The sequence below is a fragment of the Lepisosteus oculatus genome, chromosome 4 (genome assembly GCF_040954835.1).
Source record: "Lepisosteus oculatus isolate fLepOcu1 chromosome 4, fLepOcu1.hap2, whole genome shotgun sequence".
Lineage (NCBI taxonomy): Eukaryota > Metazoa > Chordata > Actinopteri > Semionotiformes > Lepisosteidae > Lepisosteus > Lepisosteus oculatus.
Window position 1 is genome coordinate 48,565,111 of NC_090699.1, and position 25,927 is coordinate 48,591,037.

At 36.1% G+C, this 25,927-nt stretch overlaps 1 protein-coding gene across 24 annotated transcripts in view; it reads right to left on the reverse strand.

Moving 5' to 3' along the window:
- cadpsa (Ca2+-dependent activator protein for secretion a) overlaps positions 1-25,927 on the reverse strand; it is a 134,888-nt gene that overhangs the window by 41,777 nt on the left and 67,184 nt on the right. For 12 of the 24 annotated variants that reach the window (XM_069189324.1, XM_069189337.1, XM_006630633.3 and 9 more), the window contains exons 7-16: positions 23,905-24,016; positions 22,152-22,291; positions 19,628-19,694; positions 16,817-16,925; positions 14,438-14,650; positions 8,179-8,315; positions 7,618-7,805; positions 3,502-3,603; positions 2,579-2,642; positions 1,899-2,022 (exon numbers count right to left, since the gene is read on the reverse strand). In XM_069189324.1, coding sequence (XP_069045425.1) covers positions 1,899-2,022; positions 2,579-2,642; positions 3,502-3,603; positions 7,618-7,805; positions 8,179-8,315; positions 14,438-14,650; positions 16,817-16,925; positions 19,628-19,694; positions 22,152-22,291; positions 23,905-24,016 — 1,256 coding nt within the window. Of the gene's footprint in view, positions 1-1,898; positions 2,023-2,578; positions 2,643-3,501; positions 3,604-7,004; positions 7,173-7,617; positions 7,806-8,178; positions 8,316-12,221; positions 12,234-14,437; positions 14,651-16,816; positions 16,926-19,627; positions 19,695-22,151; positions 22,292-23,904; positions 24,017-25,927 lie in introns of all 24 variants that reach the window. The other 12 variants (XM_069189323.1, XM_069189326.1, XM_069189332.1 and 9 more) reach the window with 3 other exon arrangements.

The window sequence follows — 25,927 nt, forward strand, 5'->3', positions numbered from 1 at the left end:
TAAAGTAAGGTTCAAAGGAGAGCTGGGGAGTTGGGAGAAGGAGCTGAGATCAACAAGAAGAGTGAATTGAGAAATTGTCAGGATGTAGCTTCTTTGGACAATTCGATTTAACCATTCAGCATGCCCAAGTGTCAAGACTGTGACCACGGGGCGTCCAAAAATCTCTATCAGATTTGAACAGTTCTAATCATGGCAAAAACATCATGAGAAAAGGAAAACAGAATTTAGTAGTTTAGGTGCCAAGATACTAAGGGAATGTGTTTGCCTTTAGTATCTTAAGCACCTTCAGGTGTTTCTTTATAGACATTGACTAAAATTTGATTTTTTAAATAAATAAAAATGCATGATACTGCACACTTTACCTTTGGGATACCTCAGATTTGTTTTGAAGAATCTGACAGTGTAAAGACCTTTGAAATAAGTCTATGCCTATCAAAGAAAACCTCGCACATGCAGCTGAAAGATGTTGGGTTGCCTGAGGAAGCAATCCCAGCATGCTTTGTATATTGGCTTTGTGGCCACCTTTTTATAAAAAAGCCTATAAATAGGTGACAAAGCCAATAAACAAGGAAAGAGGAAAAGCAGAAGAGAGCAGGTAGTGGAGAGGGATGAAGCACTTCTCTGAACTGGGAGCTGGAAAAAACGTTTGTTGCTTCAAAGTATTCCAACACCTACAATTCCCCATGTGAAAGAGGTCAGATCGCCAAAAAACCAGAAGGAATTGAGGCACAAAAGGAATCAGGATACAGTATGAGATCTATATATTGGAATTGAATGCATTTTTACTTACACATCTCTAACATTGTGTTTGTGGCCTACACCACAATTAAACTGACCTGAAATAAAAGGCACAGTTATATGAACAAACCTGAAGTAAACCATCAATTGACATTCTTTAATGAGACAATTATACAAGATGTTCTTCCATGAATCTCAAGAGCAACATCAAATCTGTAAGCAGAAGGACATGGAGTGCATATATACTGTATATACTTCTGTATCTGACCAGGTCATCCACTGCTTTTCTTCAGTAAGGCTCACAATCTTCTCATTGCTAAAATGTTCCACTTGCTCAATGATAATCATGATACTGTAGCTTGCTTTCTACATCACTGGTACACAACAGTCACTTCTATGAATGTCTTTATCACTGTTGTACTCCAACTATTGGCACAGGGGATGTGGCCAGAAGAAAGAGTTGACTCTCTGGGGCCTTTAGGAGCCAAAAGTGCCAATCCCTGCATCTGTAAGTTCCCTTTTAAAACAAATATCTGAGCGGTGGTGTGCATTGTTACTCCTGCAGGTGGAGCTGTTGTAAAGTACCAACATTCACCACATTTTGTGTGCAGTTAGAGCAACAGAGATCAGAGCCATCCTCCTGAATTTTTATTGCTTGCCTTTAATTTCTTGGAAGATGCATTATTTCTCAAAAGGAATAGGTCTGCATCCCTGAAGCAAGAAAACTGTCTTCTAAAATGATTCCTTAGTCAACTTTCTTAGATGCAACAAAGCACCCCTTGTGTATAGAAAAAAACAATATTCCATTAGCTCTTACACTGCATTTTATGATACCTACAGCCTAGATGTAAAATATATATTGCCACCTGGAAAATGAACAGATTCAACAAAGCCATAAAAATAAATCCTCTACTACATGTGCACCATATTTATACATCTTTGTTTGTTTACCACAGTCACAAGAATGAAAAAGTTAAAATTGAATGAATTAATTAAAACATCCTAAAATGTTAAATTCAGTAATACCCTGTAGTTCTGTTAACAATCCACACTTATTGTCCATAGTAAATAAGTATCCAGATGTTTAAAGTGAACATTAAAAGTTAAACACATTTCTGCTGTCCCATCTTTGGTTGGGGTGAAAATGTAAAACTAATTACCTTCCACTTTGGCATACTCAGACAGCCGGGTATAGTTGACCAGCGCAGCTTGCTCAAGACATTTGCGGATAACAGCTTTCACCTCCTCTGGTGGAACTGGAGTTACTATGTCCTTCATAAGAACCTTTAACAGCAAAACATGAATTTCAAAAGCCACTTTTTGCTTTGCATTCAAAAGTCATTACAATGATACTTTACTTTTTTCTGTCTCGCATAAATATTTTTGAAATATAAATAAAGGGAGGGATTAAGCAAAAATACCCATGAAGCTTGCTTCATAAAATTAAGTATTTCACAAATAAGAGAAATAACATTACTAAACAGCCAGGAGACCATAGAAGAATTCCATGGTTGCAGCAGTGGTACAGTCATTGAACACAATTTTATTTTTCAGTTTCTTTGCAGTTAAGAAATGCTCAATTGCTTTCTCAACACCTAATTTGGTCTTAACATTTAACATTTTTGATAATGCTTAATGTTTTTTTTAAAACACGTCTTTCTTGCAAATTTCCTAAAATCCCACAAAGAAGAAAACCATTATTTTTTCTTGTAAGGGTTTGGTACTAAGTGTAGAAAATGCTGCTGATTTATTTTTTAATACAGTTTTGAATTTGGAGTATTCCATCCCAGTTTCAAGAAAACAAATTAGATCTGTACACATTTAAATAAAGAGCACATACCCTTTCTAACAAAGACAACGTAGCTTTTAATGCACCTTCAGGTCGACCAAATGGGAAGCAATACCTAAAACAATTTAAAAACAGAAATTTTAGAGTGTCAGTTTTAAATGAGAAATGCGATATGAAAGTAAACATGGCACAGCAATCTTAATTGGCTTTTTATACAACACCTATGGGATACCACTGAGAACATTTTTGTGTCATGCAGTTGGGTTGTACAAAGTCCAGCTGTTTCAAGTAATTTTCCTTCAAGACCTACTCTGAACTGACACTTTCCTATTGAATGAGCTGACACCCGTAAATTATGAACTTGGGTTCTGCTTTGTGCAATCTGCAGAGTGCTTTCAGTTTAAATAGCTTGTCAGCCTTTTACTGGTCAGATTAATTTCATCTTGTTTAATTTAATACCTGAATATCTTTAGGACTAGGGAGCAAGGGATATTTTTAAATATTTTCTAAACCCCAATTGTAATTTTAGCACAATGCTCTTTTGCTTTTGTATTTATAATGTGCAGCTTTACTGGAGAGTGCAATAAGCACATGCAAAATGCATCTGAGAACAGACAAGACAACAATTCATTTTTAATTAAAGGCACTATGGTATCAATACACTCAGCAGAGCCTAATTTGGAGAATTTAGAGTTTACCTGTGATCAATAGAAATGTGTTGGTTCAAAGGTCTTAAAAGAAGATTAGTCAGAATACCCAGATTTTCTTATGAAGTAGATTAATTTTGTTTTTCATGCTGTTTGCCACCCATATACTGTAAATTATGTTTTCAGTTTTTTAAAGAGGGCACTTGCTTTAAATGCCTCTTGCAAATGTTTTTGAAATATTTTTTAATAAGCAGGGAACAGCATATATTTCAATAGGCCAAAAGACATATAGAAGGGAAGTTCATCATACCACATTCCCTTCAATACCTGAAATGTGTGATCTGGTTTTCGAGAAGCAAACGCAGGCGTTCTTTGATCTCTTCAAAGCGCTCTTTCTCTTCCACTGTTACTGTTCCTATTCCATCAGGCCTGGGGGAGCAGGAAGCAAATTAAGATCACATAATGATGTACATGTCTACTGCAGAGGTAATGTGGCATGTTCAATCAATCTTAACAATTGTACATGTTAAATGGAGAAAGGTCTAGATGTGAAAGTGTTGTTCAACATCCCACACTTGACACTTGACAGAACACTAGAGTTATGGTACTAGTAATAATGCATTAGCCACTGTTCAATTAATTAAATAATAAACACACACACAAGTATATATAGAACAGTGTTTTTGCATTTCCTTTTAAAAATATATTGCATCAATAACATGTACAGTATAACACAAATAATTGTGTAAAACAAATCAATTTTGATTTAATGTTCAAGATTTCATTCTTAATCTTGCCATATCTTTTCCCCCTTTGGTTTGTCTAGGTTTGTAAGTACCATACAGTGTGCAAGTCGCATAAAGAACCTGGGGGCTTTCTGAAACCATTCCCCATATGGCTTGAGTTCAAAATAAAGTCTGTTTTGTGAAACAGAAGGTGAACTACCAGCACAAAAGAAAATGGAGGAAAAAAAAGAACCGCTTCACACTATGCCTGGGCTCCATTCTTTCCCAGCATCACAAGAACAATACAGGAAGCCCCTGCATATTTACGCCAGCCTGAGGTCTATAATAAGAGGGTTGGTAGGAAAACTTAATCCATTCGGGAGCCAACAGTTCTGGCAAACATCATTACTAGTTCTGTCATTGAAAAGCAAAGTACAGGGATTTGTGCTCGCTGGTGCAGTCTCTATCCTCCCAGTGTCTGTTTCTGTGTTGTAAGACCTCTTTCAATTGAATAAACTGAGCACTTACTAACAGGCCTCCTTCAGAGTACAGCCTAAGCTGTGCAAATCCCCAGTACTAGAATAGTTAGGCAGCACAAAAGCTCTAGTAAAGGATTACAAAACCTCTAATAAACCTCCAGTCAGGGGTTAATTGGCTAGCTTTTTTTTGTGCTTATTTACAAGAACCATTTCAGCACCTGAGGGCAGTGAGAAAAAAAAAGACAAATAATTGTGTTGTGTTTTGGTGGCCCTTTTTAAGAAGAAATGTCTTAAAATGATGAGCTTTGCCTGACGTAAGTAATGCTTTGGAAGAATTTAGACTCAAATGGCACAAAGTGGTTATTGTCAATTAAGACTCGAAGTGCCCAGATACTGTAGCTTTCTGCCCATCTTTCTGACCAGATCTGTCACATTGAGCATGTTGTGTAGGTCTTGAACTAGACTTGGTGATGTTAGCAACATCATTGTGAAATAAAGGATAGAAAAAGAGTATTGTCCAATTCAATTTTTGTATTATATCCTGTAAAGAAATTCTTTAGATCTTAATTTGTAGGGGCCATATTTCTATATTTCTGTGGGCTGCTGTGCTGTCTCTTTCTGTAAATGAGTGGTACTGTATATGTATTGACTAGTAAAGTTCTTTTGAGTGTGACTGCATTCTACAGGTCAGCTGCAGCCATTTCTGGAGAAGGGTGGATGACTGGAAGGGCATGCCAGCTGAAACACATCACAATATCTGGGACTTTCTTTTTCAAACAGCCGTGGACTATATTGTATCTGACATGATGAGCATCCTTTGAATCTACCTTTCAGATTTTCGGCAAACCATTTTCTCACTGTCCTTCAGAAAGATGACATTTTCGGCAGCGCGATGAAAAAGATGTCACGTCGGTTGCTTTTCAAGTTATTGTCACTGAGGTTAGCACCAGTTCTGTCAAATGTACTCTGCTCACAATCACCCATGTTAAGCCATGTCACAAATAATAATATTTAGGGATCTTCTAGTTAAATTCTGCATATAAATGACATTCTGGTGTTGTTGGTTTTGAGGGTGACTTATCAAGTAAAATAAAAAAGTCAGATAAAGTCAAGATGTAATTTGTTTTTTTCAAGACAGAAAATAGACAGCAGCCTTGAAAACACAATCAAGATACTGAATAAATTAAGCAATCCATTTCTTGCAAGACCATCCACTTCCCATTCAGTTTTAATGCCATTCTCTCACCACTGCTATTAATTACACACACTAATAGCAGCATTCTAATGAGGAGGACTTGCCAACTTTGTAGCCAGTAAGTGTTTAGAGGGGACAGTGACTGTGCTATTGTAAATTAGAAAACAACTCAGTCACAAACCAGTTAAAGATCATTATTACCTACTCTTCATCTAAGAGCAGCTGTTTTTTATTGTTTTCTTTAAACAATGTTGGGAAAAAAGTGAAAACGCTTTAACTTAAAAGGTGCTGATTAACTGATTTCTAACATTTTGCATATAAATTAACATGTCAGAGAGGTTAGGACATGGCTAAAGATGCATTTTTCACAGCGCCAGTTTTTGTTTCAGCCACGGATTAGATAGCAAGCCTGTCTCAGCGTAGCAGGACCTCGGACAGCGGCTAGTTAGTTTCTTCTCCGTGATGGACTGTCATTCTGTCAGTCCTGACCTCCAGGCTGTCCTGTACCATCTGAATCACATTCTCCCTCCACCCTCTCATTGACTGCGAGCTACTGATGTCTCACTGTCTGACCTGATAATAACACAACACAAATAGACAACCCACCTCAACTCCATCACTGTCTATCACTGGAGCAGCAGATTGATAGCCACATGGTGCTCTGTTTCTCATTGACCTTCCTCATCATACTAGAAGTGACTTGTTTATTTAACAAAAGCCGGCCATGTTTAGCAGCTCTGCAAGCTTAGAGCATAGACCAGTGTGTAACTAGCACATATGTGGAGTGAAAGCCCTTTAACATGCCAGAGACATACTGTAAGGAACGGAGATTTCAGCTTTTGTTTTCTTCCTTTCATTCATTTTTTTAAAAACAGTCTCATTTTAACACCCCCTTCATCTCAACCTGGCATCCAAACGGATTGAAGAAAAAGGTATGCAGGTATGTTTTATGGCTTTCTAAAGCTTTTTTTTTAAGCCAAAACTAAACCAGACACAGTCACCACTATTTATTGATATGTTCATTAACAAAAAGATGGGCTGAATAAGAACAAATTGGCAACTAAAATGTTGACTGAAATAAAGTGTTAAAAATGAAAACAGTGAGAATGAGCTAGAGAAAAAAAAGAAAAAACACTTATACCATGTAGAGTAGGCCTAACACTGAACCCCATTGAAACAAGATACTGCACTGGAATTTGGAGACTGATGCCAGTCATGGGCTTTTCATTATGATATTGTCTTTCTCCGAGTGGAATTTCAGAATTTTGTCTTTATTAGGGTGATGGATTGGTTGGACGTTTAATGTGGATCCACCTAAATAGTTTGCGAACTCTTGGAATAATTGTTTTAACTGCAGCTACAATATTTTAAACTTTGGAATAGAACACAAAAATGGACTTATCAGGGGAGATGATGAAAACTCTTTCTTACCTTTTTGGCTCTGGGGCTTGTTGAGTTTTGGAATCCCTTTTTTTTTTAGAATCCTTTTTGAAATCCTTTTTTGAGTTACCCTCAGGCTCAACGACTGAGGGGCTCTGGGATTTGTCCCCCTCAGCCTCTGTATTATGTAGGCCACCAAGTAAATCTGGCATTTTCTGACTTTTGGTTATGCATGGTGTGATTGTTATTGACATTATGAGATACGCAAAAAAAGAGAGATAAAGAAAAGTAAGAAATGGGAAAAAAGAAAAAGAAATAGGAAACAAAGGAAGATTTTAAACAAAGAAAAACAAAACATAAATTTAACAGAGAACTGAAAAACATAAAAACGAAGTCATGGAAGAGCATGATGTGTAGAGAGTCATGGGAGCCCGTGTAATCTGTTTTCTACATTCTCAGTTTGGAAGCTTCTGTTGTTTTGCAGCTACTTCAAACATATCAAGATGAAATTCCTAACACCCAAAAGCAGACTTTCACTCCTGAACTAACATACAAAAAGAACTTCCACATATTCCAGAAAAAATATGTCATCACAATTTGAAGCAAAACAAAACAAAATGTCCAGTTTTGACCTGACAGGGTGAAAGAAATGACTGTCGATTACCTATTCCCATGAACATGAGAAGCACAAAAAGCGAAGCTGTAATGCAGGAGAGTTGGATCAATCATAGCTCCATTTTCTGCTCTTTCGAGTAAGTCATTGAGATAGCAGAGATGTCTGTGGCAGCCTCTTACTCCATTGCGGGCACAGTATTCGTCAAGGACAAACACCTGTCCTGGACTAAACCAGCCCTGAGTAAAGAAAAAGACAAGACTTCACAATTCCCGAAACACCAGCTGTACACTCTATGGTACAGAGGGTTTCCTACTTTTCTGCAACACAATTTATTTTTGTGCCACTTAACTAAAAAGGTTGAGCTAAAAATAAGAAAACTTACATACTTGTATTTATTTTTTTCTAAATAACAACATTACTAATCAACTGAGAGGGAAAATATGAAAACAAGTTTCAACTGGAAAGAAATATATCTTTCCTTATCCACAATGTAACCCACAAATCCTATATAACATGTAACAAAGAACTATACAATTATACTACAGTTAGCAATGCAAGCAGTGCTTAATGGGAGCAGTGAGAGAGTATCGATTTTTTATATCCACTCACCAGACAAGAGTAGGAATCATTCAGCCTATGGTCCAATGTGAGTCGCTGTACCATCTCGAACAGTGAATTGTGGTCAAAGTTACAGGGGTTAGCTGAGATAAATTCATCCATTCCATGCTTTTGAGCTCTGTCTGCATCTATTAGGTCATTGTACATAGAAAACAACAGGATTTAGACAAAATAAAAGGTCAGTGTGCTGAAAAGCTTTAGGTAATTGAATGGTTATCTACAGTACAACATTCAAAACTGTGCTTCACTTTTTGGCAGTGGTTTATCTACTGTATAGCAAATTAAATCATGTCAACAGATTCATTGTCAACTTGCATCTTAGCAAAGAAAATTAAGCTTAACTGGAGTGAAATACAATTTGGCAAATCTTTAATGAAATACAATCAACATGGACATGTAATTCTTACACTCATGCACGAATCATTGGGTTAAATTACTCCTTGACTTTTATGACCAGGGGATGTGTGTATCTCCTAATTATTTCTGTAAACATTTGAGGATTCTTAGAAATGAAGTACAATGAATTCTTTGTAACATTTATACAATAGATTCTGCCATTCTCTATAGGTGAATTTCATTCATTTCCTAACAAATGATGAATTGTGTGCTAAAAAAGAAGAAAAGAAAAAACGGATTCTGAATCAGCTAAGCAAGACAAATTCCGAATTTTGCCGAGAGAAATTGTCCAAAAAATTCCAAATGGATTTTTCCTGTAACCATTGGTAATTGTAAAGAATTGGAGTTGGTTAAGAAAATAGTTTAACATCATGCCTGTTCTGCTTATCATGTCAAAAGACACACAGAATTGACACAGCAAGGGTTACAGTGTGCCATTTATTATGAATTAATGGCCTGAGTGCATTCACACTTCTCTTTTCAGAGGGAAGCCTGTAGGCACAGCCTCCTAGGACCTAACTAATTAAACTCAACCTGTGTAGCTAAAATACAACTAAGTCCACCACTGAAACAAATGGAAAATACTATCTGGGAGTGGTCGAGTGGACACCACCCGCTGTGCGGTTTTGTTCATTAAGGGGTAACTAAATTAAAAGACAAATTTTCGCTTTTCTTTACATTTAGTGGGCTTCCCATTACATGAAGTCCATACAAACGCTGAACAAATAAAACAGGGTTTTAATCCCTGCTCTGGCTACCACATCCTCTTTTATTCCTTGTTTTCACCCTGGACACGCAGATCCTGATGGGACCAGTCTTACAACATCAGTTTAAAGCCTTTTGAGCTAAGCCTATATAAATACTGGGCACTAGGCACTTCATTTTTTTTGTAATTGACTATTAACCATCCTCGAAGCTTCTATTACTTACTTTCAATGTATTAAATATTTGTAAACACTTAACAAGCAGTTTAATTAAAGCGATTTTCCCCCCTCGATTTAACTTAGCTCCAGATTAAATTTAAACACAAAAACACCCTCTCCTTACAATATCTCTGAAAAATCCCTTCATGTTAATCTTTGTATGATACACAATGAACTGAAGATATCAAAACAAAGAAAAGTGGACAAAACTAAAAAAAATAAAACAGGCAATTTAATTAATTTTTTTAAATGCTGAGTTAATTTGCTTGTGGTTAAAACCCTGTCGTCAACTGCCCAGCTGTCCAAAGATGTATGATTAAACGAAACCAAACGATTTACAATGATATGATGCATATGAAAAAACAATGAAATCCCAAATAAAAAGGTGACTTTGTGTCCCTCTCATCTGGTTAAATGTGTGCTTGTCATATCTGCTTGACATTAAAAGAATGAAGATGGGGCTTGGACAGTAACAAACAATGACACTAGTCAACCTCATCTAGAGAAAGGAAGAAAAGAAATGACAATGATTGATGGGAGCTATTCATTTATAGATACTTGCTAGAAGAGTCTTGAGTGCAACATTGAGGCTATTTAGTAAATTATTTTTTGAGGGTTGTTTCAACCCTTTATGATTTTACCATCAAAGTGGCTTGAAAGATCAGGAGTTCTCAGCCTGCGGTACTTGGTCTGCTCAACACAATGTGCTGCAGGCTGGCCCTGTTCACAATGCAGGCTTTCCTTTCTGATATAATATACAAGATGCACCTTGCCAGAAACAGGGGATTTTCCCTGTGCTTCTGAACAGGAGCACTGAGAAATAAAATACATTGGTTTTGTAGGCTCCTGTGAAATCCATCAAAAATGTTTTGAAATATAAGCAAAACTTATAAGAAGACACCCTCTTTACAGTTGCAAACCAAATAATGTATTTCTACAATGAGAGCACTAGTCAAAAGTCTGCTAATGTCTTTAAACATTCCCTTTTCTCCTCAGTGAAATTAAAAAAACAAAAAACAAAGACACACTACAGAAATATTTCCTCTTTTAAAGAACAGACATATCACCTGTTCCATGCAAAGGGTTGGTTATACATCTGAAATTAATTATATTAAGTGGTACTGTCAATGAATTCCTCCTCAGAAAGCTTTTCTCAGTCACCAAAATGATTTTAATGATTTACCCCTTTGATTTACTCCTCTGTCCTCCATCAATAGTTATGTGATAAATTCTGTATCAAGTCACATGCTTTCTCTTAAAATAAAGGCTAGGGTAATTTACACTGTGCTTTCATGCAAGCTGTTCTTTTTAGTTGAATCATTGTTTAAAATTGTTCTGCATTCCATATAGCATTTGCAAGTTGACAATACTTAAATATGTTGCAGTGTATTTATGGTTCGTTTACAGCACTTGAAGCATACCACTACTGTAATACTCTATTAGGACAGCAATGCATTTTGGTGCAAATACATGGGAATAGCATGAAGCCATCAGACCAGAATTGATTCATTCTTAAATAGATGGGGAAAAAATCCTGTATTTCCACCAATTAATGTAGTACATCACACTACATGTAGGTAGTTTCCTAATCAGGCATCCAAAACAAAAAAATATCCCGCCTACAGGTGGCAAAATAGATCTACCTGCTATCCAAAGGTACACTATAAGAAAATTGGAGTATTTTATGGTAAGGAGGGATGACATCACCTGCTCCTTCTCATTGGCATTCAGAATACTCCAAGTACATATTTGCCAACTCTCATAAAAAACTAAACAAAATAAAATAAATTAAAATAAATTGAGCCCTCTAAAGTAAAGCAGTCTTAATAAGTCATTAGAGAAGCCTGTCACGAGCTAATCCATGCACTTCTATGAAATTCAAATCTAAATGCAGGTGTGCAAATGCACTAACTCTTTAATTTTGTAAATTAAGACAGGCACAGTATTTCACAGCTACAGATGATTACTCTAAAACATGTATGAAGTTTTCTTTTTCTTTTAAAATGTTCAGTATGTTTCATGTAAGGGGGCTTGTTTTCACAGCTTTTGACTTATTAGTTGTAAGACATTTTTCTTGTTGGATAACCTTTATATGCTCTGGCTGTGAAATAAAATTGATTCATATTATTAATGTAATGTTTTATATCATATTAATAATATGCATGTTTTTGGAGAACTGTATATATTGGTGTATATCCCGATCACCACAGCACTGCTGTGGGCTTGGTTACAGCATTATGGATACATACAGTAAAACACTTTTTTACTCCTTAAAAAACAAGTCTGTGACCACATAGCTATCATATAAAGGATCTGGGTAAAAGACGTTTTATATATGTCCCATGAGAACAACATTCTAGTGATGCAGTAACATGCTGTTAACTAATATGTATTTCATATTTACAAAAAAAATGAAAATAGGTATCCAGCTACGAGCTTTACGAAGAGGAGCCTTTAACACCAATAAGATTTATGGAGAGAAGGCAATTATGCAAAATAATAAAACAATAATAAAAACGAAAACCACATGCAGCCTAACTGGCAAGAATGGAAGCTTTTATATTTCAAACCTGAACTGAGAAAATTAACAGAAAGAATTGTCTACAAGTTCGAAACATGAAAGAGATTTGAGAAGAGAAAATAAAAAGCACATTGCATATGTCAGATAATCTGGTGTGATTATCTGAGCTGTGCCAGCTACAGGGAAGCACTTACCCTTGAGTCCAGCTAGAAGTTAGCAGGGTAAGAAGGAACAAACCAGAATAACATAAAGACTAGCAACAAGGCTCAGGACAGCAGACAGGAGCCCTAACCTAGCAGCTAAAGTACTAGGGTACAAGCAAAGCATGAAAAATAAAACATAAATCAAAACACAACTTCTACCAACATGAGATCAACATTACTGAACATTCTTCTGTCGGCTACTGTGCTGCAGATGATTTGTTCTAAGATCTGGTTTAATAAATTATTTACAATACGCTGTATATTAAAAACCTAACATGTAGCCAGCTGTCCCATAGATAGGAAATGAAAGAAAATATTGATACTAGCAGGAGCACTTACCTCTGTGGCCTAATAATATCATTCCACACTCACTGATCTATTATGTTTCATGCCCCCAAATAAATCATTTTCATCTCCCTGTGTGCAGTTTAATCTCACGATTTTGTGAATCCTATGCTTTCTTAAAAGGCCATGGCTCTCTGTAAAATCTACGTACTGTATTCCTTATTCCTGGACACTTCTTTATTGTCTTCCTAAGATAACAGTTGATCAAGGGAGTATAAGCTGTTCCTACTGTCAGTAAGACTATATATTATGGATTTTAATCAAGAAGGTGTACTTACCATCAAGATTAAGAAAAAGTTTTGAGTTCTATACAGCTGGAAAACATTTGTGTAATACTATTAGCGTGCAGTATCTTGGCTTAGGTTTAGACTGAAACAACTCTACACATTATATAACAAATTGAATTATAAATAACAACTTTCCACATAGAAAACTTTATTGGTCACATTAATATTTTAATAGTTTATGACAAAACACATGTGTGTTGTGTAGCAGAATTTTGCTCTCTATTTTAGGACCTTGATTCTTGAAGAGGTTTTATTCAACAAATCTTCTGCAGCAAAGTTCTGAATGAGTCTCCTCCTTTCTCACCCAATGCCACTCAAAATAATCAAATTAAGGAAACATGACAGCACTTAATTAGAAGAATGCTGAGTTTCAATTAATTAGTAACCTTTGAATGACATTAGATGGACCAGGGAATAAACTTATTACAAAATCTCAAATGTTCATATACTAGACAAAGAAATAAATGAACAAACAACATAGATTTTGTGTTATAGATTCTATATAGGATTATACTTCAAATGTAGCTAAAATATCCTACTTTGTGTATTTAACAATCGTTATTGTTGTTTTTCAAATATCTTTACTTTCTTTAGTCTGCATCTTTGTGTGTTCTAAAATTGATACCGCACAGTATTGTGTTTGTAGCCAATCTGAGATGTGACTTTGTCTTTCACAATTATTGTTTCATCATTTCAAGAAAAGTAATAATTTTGTGGAAATAAATTTTCTCTATAACCCATTTATTCTAAACAAAAGGTTTAGATGTTAGATAAGTAGCACATTACATTCAATTAATAGTAACTCCAAAGATGATAGGATGCACACTGAAATACATTTATTTTGTTATGAATAGCAGGATCTATTATGGTACTCTTAATATTAGACACAATGGTATTACTATGATTCCCTAAAATAATTTCTGATGCCACAGGAAATTTATTTACTGGTAACAAAGATAAGTCAAGGTATTACATCCTAATTAAAAAACTGATATTTTAAGTAAAGTGAATAGTAGTAAACACAACATAGGATTTAAAAAAAGACAGTTACAAAAAATATGAAGAACAGGTGTTGCATTGCTTCAAACAATCTTACCTTCATTTGAATATCAGCTCAGTAGGCTGCTTAAAGGTGCAATATTTCAAAGCAACATATGGTGAAACATTCACATTGTGTCCTGTGTCCCTTTTAAAGGGAAACTAAGCTATGCCTGTTCATTTTCAGATTTGTGGACAAATTATTTGAGCCATCAGTTCAAGGGGTTAGAAACCGCACAGCAGGAAAATTCACCCCTATTTCATGTCTTTTTAAAGTGAAAAAAAGAGGAAAGAAAAGGTTTTTTTGCACCTTTAAACACACGTCATTTTGAAAACAGAGAACTAAAGCAAGTTGTTAAAAAAAGTAAGTCAGGGACCCCGTGAAATGTCAAAAGCTCATTTTGGCGCTTGACAGCTGGTTTTGAAAGGGCCAGCATGTAATAAGACACAGTGTCAGGTTTTAAATGATAAATGTTGCGAGTGAATGGCACGCAGCAGTATGAAATATAAAAGCTTAATCAATATTGTGTTACTTACAAAACTGTGAAATGGGGGCATCCAGCTGGGGTGCATTTCCTCCCTTGGCATTGAGTTTCTGAACCTGGGTGGGTGGCACGGGTTTGTGCGACTGGCCTGTGGCACGATACATAGCCTGCACCCACAGAATACGGTCCTGCTCATCATCGCTGGCGAAAATCACTGTGTCTCCTTCCTTTACAGCATTGAAGAAAGCTCTACCACCTTCCAAACCTGCGAAACACACACGAGAGTCACGAGGGAAAGAGGAGACATCACTGTGCAGTGAAATGACCTCTTTTGATTCTACTGTGAAGTTCCTGTCACATTTCCAGTTTCTGTACCATCGTGTTGTCATGTATTTATATCTGGTCCTTACAAAAGGACACTTTTGAACAAAGTTCAAGCATGTGTGTCTCTAACTGTCAGCATAGTTGTTTTCTCTTCCTTACTGTGTGGGATCCCAAATATATTTTACATATTAATCTTTGAAACACCGTCGTGTTTACGTCATCGTTTATGTCAAACTATACTACTGTTGGACTATCTCTGAAGAAGGTCAATACCCAAATTTTCTTTTTAGTAGATGTGATTGTGTGTAGCCCATAAAAAACTCATTAGATTAAAGCTTTCATAAATGCAACCCTATTAGGTAGCACATGGCAGTCATATTATTTCTAGCAGAATTTTTCATCCAGCTTTGTTGTAATCATCACAGTTGTAATCATCACAGAGTAATTTGCCAGTACAAAACAGTTTATTGCCAAACTGTATATACTGTATAGATCTCCCTTTAGATAAATATATTTGAATGTATCTGAGAGACTTTCTGTGTGATAAAAATGCTTTCAGAGGAAATGTAGCATCAATAATGCAACAATAATCAATTGTGCCATAATCATGAAAAGAAAAACAGATTTATAACGTTACACAATTATGATCTATGATCTGTGATCAGTTTTTACTTTTCAGCTGTTCCTGTGACAGTCCTATGATCTAAGATAATATTCGTCAGTAATAAATGTACTGTAGGTCTGTATAACTTTGAAAACCTCTATAAAAAATTAGTCAGCAACAAACATTTTACTGTGGCCTGCTCAACAAACAATACCCTACCTGAAACCAGATTGAGGCACATAATGTGATAAGTTTACTTGCAGGCTTTTTCGTGAATAAATTAAAATTCTCACCGAACCACAAAATGAAATACTCAAGAATGCTGTTTAGCATGTTTTCCACAATGGTGGAAATCAATTTCGGTCTGATGGCTTCATGGATTGATTGATTGATTTTGGCCCTTTCAAAATCCATCTAATAACTTCCATGATATTTCATGTGGCCCTGGCTGTTACAGAAAAACTGATGCCACCCAGTGGTCAAGTTTGGTAACTGATTTTCAAACCCTATTCATGTCTTCATGGACTAAGCAGATCTTTCTTTTAGTATTGTCTGAAGTAATTATTTTAAAAGGATAGTTGTTCTATTTTCATTCTTTATAAAAAGCTCAGTCAATGGAAATACATGCTGTATGAGTATAATCTTCAGATTTAAAAATGTAAATTGTGCTTCATAAATGGTACAATGAGCTGCTTGACCCAAGTATGCAATGTAAATTCCAGAGCCAAGACTACAGTGATTTCTGAAACAGTGGAACAACAGTACACTGTTTTATTCTAATAATCTAATCACAGGGACTTTGCTTAGTACAAACTTCAGGTTGGTATACAGTATATCTTGAAAAATGCTTTCTCATTTGGGATGTGTGAAAATTAACAGCAAACCCAAATATATTTATTCTCAGCTTGATTGGATTTTTACCTCCATAGATTTATTGACTGTCTGTGTCTAAATTAAAGCTGTTAAACATCCATAAACCAAATATAAATGTTGGTCACCTTACCAACTATTGTTTAGAATTTCAATGAAACTAACATCATAAATTGAACCTGACGTGTGAACATTCTTCTTTTTCTGTTGTTCTTTACATCTTTTCTCACCTTTGGAGACAATGTCATTTCTTAAAATACTAAAAACACTCAATACTGGTTATGGTGATGCACAGAAAAAGATTACAGCATGTACTGTAATTTAATGTTGGAGTAAACCAAGATAACTGTGCTACTTATTCAGTTGCCTACTGTAAGTCTCACCATTTTTGTCTTTTTGTAGCTACCTGTTTAGCACATAGGAATCCAGGCTGTTACGTTTTATCTAACTTTACAACAGAAATATGTCAGCTCTTTCCAACAGCAGTAGAAATAGATGAACGGGGAAAGTAGCTTGATGATGTGTGTTACTGTTTCATAGGCACCAGCAAAAAAATAAATAAAATCACATTATCATGTAGGTAAGACAACACAGATGACCTGGGATTGTGTGACACTGTGAAAGTGCCGTTACCTGGCTGTGGATCAGTGTAGTCCACAGTGTATCCATCAAGCTGCAGCAGCTCCTGTGGCTCAGCTTTCTTCTCCCTGTAACTGCACATAGCAAAGGTATACTGACTAACCTAAAACAGAACAGAAGAGACACCAAGTTATCAATCAGTTTTAATCAAATCTGACAAAGGAAAGACACTGGAAAATATGCTGGAAGTGTGGCAAACATTACATAAAGAAGAGAGCACACATTCCTCAGTGCACAAGCATTTGTACACCATGAGGTCTATCTGTGTGCATTATCTATTTATTAATCCATCTGCTCGTGAAATACTCTACTCTAATCACAGACAAACACAAGGAAACAGCAGTCGGCTCCAACTGGTGCATGGCAACCATAACTGTCAGAGCAAAAGCCTGTTCTGATGTGGTGGAAGCTTTGTCATTCAGCCCAGACGAGTCCAGGAGTGACACTCTGTCACAAACAATGTGAGACGGATTGCTAGGTGCCAGTCATATTAAGGCAATCTTGAAATCCCAGCGATCAATGCAATTGTCACCTCTGCTGCAAGTGGCAGCTCTCAGTCCACAGAGTTTGCTTCTGTATGACATGAGAAATTCAATGTCATGTTCTTGATGCAAGCATTCCCAGCTGCAGGGCGAGAGCCGGGCTCGCCAGCTCTGAAACGCCTTCAGGACGCCATCAGGGCACATCAAGGCCCCGAACTGTATTCCGCTAAAGTTTGGGATTGTCAAGGACTAAAAAGCTGCTATAGTAACGCGTAGCATTCTGTATCCCACAGGCTAGTGACCTACTGTCAAACTGACAGTTAAAGGATTTTAAATGACTTTGCTCTTGATGGTATCACATGCTATGCTCTTTTAAATAACCTTGTTATTATCAGTATTCTAAAACTGCATGCTTAATTTTCAGCTCCAATCAGCATAGCTCCTTGGTATTTTAGATAATGCACAACCATCAGCAAATATTTATCTTTGTAAATTAGTAAATACCTAATTTTTAAAGCTAACAAATTAAATGCAAAAAATTAAGCAAAAGTTGTGTCTTCAGGGTTTAGCTTTGGCTGTCCCTCAGTCCTTTGAAGAATTTGTCTTCCTTTTGTGCCATAAGCGTGTCATCGTTCCTAATTGATCAGGACTCTAGTGACATATAGTGGTCAGAATTTAGAACTGCGGGCAACGGCTCATGTTAAGACACTGACTTTTTCCTTGATGTATTTTCACTTTATTATGAAACCTCCAAGCCTCTAATTAGACAACACAGAAAAAGAAGCAGAAAATATTTTGGTCTCTTTGATTATAAATTGATTCAGATTACAAATAGTAGAATAAACATTAAAATGACTTTCTTTTAAAAACTCATAACCTTTAGAGGAGCTACCAACACGAACGCATAAAACTTACCGAACATTGCAACCTTCATTTTCATGGAAGCAAAAGGAATTTTGTACAACAAAACTATATATCTAAGGTATATGTTTTTAAACAAAGCTGTCTATTCATTTGGTCTCTACCACTGTAGAATGACTGAAATCCCAAAGATAAAGCTGACAAAATGTTATACAGTAGCTCACAGTATAGTGTGTGACTTAATCCATATACAGTATCTGACATTCACAAAACCAGCTTGTTTAAGAGCATAGAACTGACAGCTAGGTTTGCTTCATATACCCTGTATATGATTATACATATACTCTAGAATTGTTACAATCAGGACGAAAGTGTGTACCCAACTACCACAACAAGGTCTTTCAGAAATAAGGACTACTTTGCACTTTTTCTGCAATCCTTCCTTTCTGAATTAGCTTGGTTTCAACATATTTGTCTTATTTAACTGTAATTATTGTTTCTTTTTATAAAGAATGTTCCTGAAATACATTATTTTACAGCCTCTGTGAAGGTATCAGGGCACACTTGCTGACACTTTGTCCTCGGCTCTAGTGCTTTGCATTCTCCATTTTCCACACAGTATAGAGAGACATTACGGGGGGAAGAGTAAATCTAAGCTTTTATATTTCCTTTTCCAAGTGTCTGAAATACAAGGGGGGTAGGGTTCTGCAGTGTTAAACACATTCAGTTTAAATTCATTTGGTCAGCTTGTTTCTTCTGGGTTGCAAGTTAAATGAATCAATTTAGCTTGTATTCCATCCTCTGTTTTAATCAAACTGACCAAGCACTTTTGATCCCACAAGAGCTCTGCATTTCCTGTATCATTCTAAAGCTAGAAACACTGAAAGCCTTTTTTTGCAGTTTAAAAAAACAAAACAAAATATCAAATACTTACACGTGACTTTATATGATATAAAGAGGCAGAAAAAAGAAAAATAAACAGAAAATGTGAAAAACAAAGTGACTGCCCCTAATTGGCATTTATCACTAGCAGTATTGTGCTGAAAGGAGAGATGGAGAGAATCCTCTGGAATTCTTAAGATATGAATGTTATGACCTAGATTGCCATTGTCCTGGTCAACTTTCTGATTCTGGACAACCAGTAATTTAGCCTAGCTAAAACATAGGGGCAGTTGCTAGGGGTAGCAAAAAAAAAAAACCTACCATTAATGATGGGTTGTTTTTGAACAGATGTCTTATATACAATACATGCACTCTAATTAGTCCCAACCTAAAATTAATAAATAAAAAAGTAGTATTTCCCTGTTCTAGCAAAAACTGCAGCAAAATTATGTTATAGTATGAGTTTAAAAATATACAATGGTAATTACAGTATATGCAGCAAAAAAGTCCAGGCAATTTGAAATGGTCATACACTTGTTTAGTCATTTAGTCACAGGACCAGAATGATTTTATTAGTTACCTGCACCAGGACAAAGAATCTTTTCTTCCATCTCTTCCACACATTTTTTCCAATTGCCCATAGGTACCTGAAAATGCATTATTTCATTAATCTATGAAGGGAAATCAGGCTCCTACTCAGAGAAAGATCATGATCCTAATTGAATACCTCCACACACACTCCTGACATTGGTTGAAATGGTTTCTGGCAGGCTTATAGAAAGAAAGCTTTATACTTACAGTATGTCCTCCTAATTCAAAATAATACTTTAACATACTACTGTATCACAGTTCTGTTCATAGTAATCTAAAGACTGCAGCATTTATTTAGAAGGGGTTAATGTTTAATATTTATAATATATTTATATTAATCCTTATATATATTATTTCACCTTGGAAGTATTGCCTGCATTAGGCAATTTCTATCAATGCCTGATTCATGAATTTATAATGTCAATACTGCAACTGCTCTTTTTTAACAACTTAACACTCATCTTTTTACTAGGGCCTATGTCTGATTGCTTTACTTATTTACGGTTTATTCTGTATGTTCGTGTTTCATTTTAGTAACTTCCTTTTGCATTTTACACTTTTTCTTTTTTATTGGTATGCTTAGCATCTTTGTGTTTGGAAAGGTGTGTTATAAATAAAATTATTATTATTATCATCCTTTGAAGACAGCATGTTGTGAACTCAATACATTACCCTGAAACAAATCTTTGCTGCCCCTCCTGGTCTAATTTCAAACTCCATTGGTTAAAAAGGTATTTATAAGGTGCTCAAATTCAAAGTCATCTGTTCACATCAGTTTTGAGGGCCCTGTCAGTGTTCCTACTTTAAGCACAGAATCCAGATAACAGATGTTGTTTTTCCTCAAGCAGGTGAAACCTGAATGATGGACAACTTCAGAATGCTAAAAAGGATATTAAGGATTAAAAGAAATAAAAATAAGTGGTCGAAATTCTAAGCCACTGCAATAGGATTTTAATAAAAATATAGCATTAAATAATATGAATGCAATTCCACAGCTGCATGGAATTCTGCCTCTTAAAAATATAAATGTAAGACACACATATGTATTATTTTCCTAAATTCTGGAACTTTCCAATGCACTCATTATCAGAAAGGTTGTTGCCAACCAGACATCATCCTGAGAACACAGGGCTGGTCTACCCCTGAAAAGGACACTGGATTACCCAGATGAAAAAATCCACACAGTCATTTCAGTACAGAATCAAAGCCGGGGTCCAAACATTGTGGGACCCAAGAGCTGTGAGACAGCAGCACAAACAACCATGCCCCTGACCTGCACCAGTGTTCTCCTCATAATGAAACCTGATGATTTAGCACCATTGAAAGGAAGCACTTCACTAGATGTAAGATAAAAGCATAGCATGCCATCTTCTAGTTTGAAAACAATTCTGGAACCATAAGAAAGTCCTATTTACAAAGGGCCCAGTACCTTGTGGTCAGGTCTCTGGACACAGGTTTGACATGATGAATAAGAAAGGTACCAGCACAACAGGAGTGCCCAGGTGAGACTGGCTGTTCCAGCCCCTGTGCCATCACAGGAAAAATTAGACTGCACAGTCATTCCCCCCACCCTGAGCCCTGAGCGCTCAAACACTAAACACACAAAGAGCAGGAGACAGAGCAGCTGTACAGGGTATTGAAGTTAGAGTGTGGGATGAAAATTTCAGCTTTTGAATTGGAATACCCTTTGCATTATTATTCATATTGAGGTGGTTTAAAAATTAAAAGTATCTTTGTCTCATTAAAACGTGACAAAAGTATAACAGATATTTTATTCTTATATGATATAAAAAGCTCTTGTTATACATATAAACTGTTTTTTCATCAGGAATAGAATCTTTAAGCCCTTGAAAAATCCTGTTATAATACTTCTGTGACAAAAATATGACTGTATTAGTACCTTACTCCAGTGTAACATCTCACATAAGTTTTGAAAAACTGTATTTAAATTAGCATTGAACAGGGTAAAAACCCAGATTAGTGGGTCTGTGCGTGGGAAAGTTTTAGGAAAGTCTAAAAGAAGTCACGACAGGAACCAGCTTCACCATATTTTCAGAAGTTAAGAAAAGCTGGATGATTAAAAAAGCTGTTTACTTAATATCCTTCTTCTTTAAATTTGCAATTTAGTGTCAGGTTCACTATCTTTTATTTCACTCAACACACAATAAAATAAAATGGGATGCAAAAATATTTTTTTTTTCTGAATCAATCACCCTTTTTCATTAAAAATCTAATTTCATCAGTGGCATCAAAGGCATCACATACAGTATTTCTTATTTCCCCATCGACTTGTAGATTGCACTACACTTACAATAACACTAGATGGCAGCACGTTTTCTTAAATCATCGACAAAGTACATCGAGCCCCGTAGTGTTTGGCTAAATTGTGAGCTATTTGCAGAAGTAAATGGTACTCCGGTAATTGATGATGATCTTCAATTGTTTCCTTCCTGTTTCATGGAACATCTACAGTATATGACAGATTGTTGTTGTCACTGAAAGGAGACACTCACCCACAATGTTTCATATTCTGTGGTTTATCCATTCGAATGGCAAGTTTAATTTTCAAATCTTGATCAGGGCAATTTTTGGAAACTGTCATTTTGTGTAATTCGGATTGTTTGGGGCTGTTTGGCGTCGGATGCAAAACAACCTGAAATAAAAAGAGCAAAGACAAAAATCACAACATACAGTAATATCAATTTATAAAGCAGCAGAAATGTACAGTATTCTTAAATATTGTTTACTATGATCGTATCTTAAATTAAGTTTTTTCTGAGGTATTTCTGAGGTATATTATTTAAAAAGCGTGTTTCTAGATGTTCATGCTGTTTTTAGGTGTGTATTTAAAACTTCACTCACTAAGCGTTCTGCAAAAAGTTCAGTTTTGACTAACAAGTGCTAGGCTGCTAGGTAAGGGGCCTCAGATGACAGAAAGCTACTACTTCCTTTATTTCATTTTTAACAGGACAGTATAATAGAACAAAGTGTTTGCCTTTTCTTTTATATATTTCTCCAACATTAAGGTCTCCTGCTTCTTTTCCCAAAGCATTGCTAAAACAGTGAGGTTCTTTTAAAAAGCCCTTTGAAAACCTGTATTTTACAGATGGAAAGAGAAAAAAAAAACTGCTGAGAATTGCTTCTCGAGAAGGTCCATCTAATCTGCTTTGAGCGGCTCTGAAAATGAGCCTTTAGAAGAGTAAGAGCTTTGACAGAGGCTGCTTCTGCTGCAGTTTGAGATTAAACCGCCTTGCAAAAAGCTAAGGTCGGATGGATGAGACATCATTTAAAGGATTTTGATATAAAAAATAACTATAAATATCTCACTTTTAAAAAGCAAAAGAAAAAGGCAAAGTAAATTCTGCAGTTTATACATTTGGTAATTAACTGTGAAGCTAGGGTTAGGTTACTTTTCAATAAAAGAACTCAAGGTTGGGTGCTCGGCTGTAATTGGGTCTATGAAGATCCCTCTTCTACATCAGAAAACACTTCACCCAGATTAATTAGTTACTGCAATATTATTAGAAAAGAAGAGAGGGTTGGTGAAGTAGTCATTAATGGTCTTTCTTACGCTGCTTATTTAGATATTTTAAAAGCTTGATCCATTTGTCTTAACAATTATTGCCTTTTCTTCTCCTGCAGGCTGTGTGTTAATGATCTTTTCTAATGAACCTGTGTAGCACTTTGGGCAACACTAGGCAATGACCTGATAGCTCTTGTACAAGAAAAAAGCAGTTCCTGAGAAGGACAACTGACACTATTAATAGCTAGCGACACACTCAGCTCTTCAATGTTAAACTCATCCTCCCCCTGGTGCCAAGAGGCAGAAAGAGGAAACAAGGGCAATGACAACATGCAGTGTCAAGGAAATGAACAGGCTGAACCTGATTTTGTAACAAGAAAGCAAGCTAGTCCTGTGAGGAGCTAAGCAATAGTACAGGAGAAATAGAAGAAGAGACAATGAGGTTTAATATATGTACACTGTACTTCCATTATTAAAAATTAAAATTTGTATATTCAATCATCAGAGAACTTTGAGGCTCAGTACACCTGTGAATGATGACATTGGCAGTGTTACCTGAAAAGAATGTGATTATCTCACTGCTCTGCAATGGCACTCAGTTTCTCTTTACCCTACTACAGAGCTCACAGGATCAGCTTAGCCTCCTTCAGCTTTAGGAGGAAGAAGTTGGGGGTTGTCCTACAGGACAGCTGAGCGCCTTTTGTAAAAGCCTGATCTCACTGAAGGACAACAGCTTTCCCTACCCTTCCCAGTTCCTTGTCTTCCAGAGCCAGCACTCCAGTGCTCTCAGTGAATAGTTTCACCTTCACAGCAGGCAGAGGATGTGTCGTGGTAAAGTCACCTTGAGTTCCCCAGCTGCAAAAGAGAAACAGGCTGCCTTCAGCTGAATCAAACACAGCATAAAATCCAAATAAGCACTCAATAAAGAGCCAAGTACACTGTAGACATTCATTACTCTGCTCTCCTCCACACTGATAGCTGATGTGTGGTGAGTGTACTGGTGCACTATGGCTGCCGTCGCGTCATCCAGGTAGATGCTGCACATTGGTGGTGGTGGAGGAGAATCCCCATTACCGTTAAAGTGCTTAGAGTGGGATGCCCAGAAAAGCGCTATATAAGGGTAAGGACTTATTATTATTATCTGACCTTCATCTAGTCATCACCAAGTCTTAATAGGAAGTGGTTTCCACCTGCCTATAAAATCAGAAACTTTGTTGATGTCAACCAAAAAAATCTTAAGGGGTGTCACCACACTACATGCAAAAAACAAAAGAAACAAAATACCATCCAGGTAGAATCTGTGTTTTGGACATTAGAACAGTTAGAGATCTGCATGCTGCTGTATAAACCCTTAAACTGAAACAGGAAACTAAAGCAATTACTTTTCTTCACTGAGATTCTCTTTAATGCTACTAAATCCTCCCTATTTGACCTAAAACATAACAGTCCAAATAGAAATTATGTAGTGAAAAATGTAGAGAATAAATGACTTAGTGTGATATAGGCTTTACGATAGCAGAGGATGCATCTGTGTGTATCAGTGTTAGGGTTCTCCTATCCAAGTGAAGCCAACCTGATATAAATGCGCTCCACACACCACTTAAGTCTTACAATTTATCATCTTGGCATAACAGCGAAGTAATCAGTCATGCAGCCTCATATTGCATGCACTTCCTGTAGGTTACAAATTAAGTATACGCCTGTAGCTTGTAATACTGCCCAGATCTCAAATCAAGCAAGTTATTATAAGCAAGATCCTACCATAGGATAGAGGGAAGAGAGGCAACAAAATGAAAACAAAAACGAAACAGAAAATGAATATAATGTTTTGGTTCAAAACAATTACAGGTCTTACATACAAAACTACAGGTTCTTGAAACAGTAGTTTTTGCCACATTATCAGTGCTCCTGTTTCCAAATTGTGATAATATAACCCCATGTTTTAGTTGAGATTTATTATTACAGAGGTTCCAATGCCTGTAAAGTGCTAAATGCCTTTTGCTACAGCCAAAAAGAATAAGAATGGTACATTAACTGACCCATTTGTAATGGCAGTTGTGGAAACTGATGCAAATGTGCTTTTTATAGGATGTGCCACAAGATTCTAAAACATTTGAAGTATAATTGCATCCCATATCAGGATTGCCTGTGATGAGGATAGTGGTGTGTTGTTCTACCAGTTCCACTGGGTTTTGGTAAGACTGAGATCTGTAAATTTTCTCCTCCTCTTCAGAACAACCACATAAAGAATCTATATTCAATTGACTTGGATGCTATAATATTTTAATCAGTGAACTGTGCACTTAAACTGCAAATAGGAAGCTACAGGCATTTTACTGTGGAACCTTTAAATAATTATGACATGGCATTTAGAATTTCTAAAACTAGATCATGTCAAAGGATCTGTATGTATTGCATGAAACACTAGCTGTTTCTTTTGGATCTACTGTATGCCTCAGAGAAAACAAGCTTTGGATTATCTTATCTATAAGCAGAACGCCTGCATTCAAAGCTACTCTGAACTGTAAAATAAAAGGTGATTGCATAACATATGCCATCACAAAATGACATTTATTAATGCATGTCCAGATTTTTTTCTTATTTCAGGTTGAGCCTTTCCATCCTAAATAAGTTAAGTAATGACAGCATTCAGAGGAAAATAATTTTAAAAGACACCAAAAAATAAAGACCTAATGTAAACATGGCAATCCATCTGAGCGAATACATTGAGAAAAATACAGAAATATCACTTAAAGTCATCTTTCA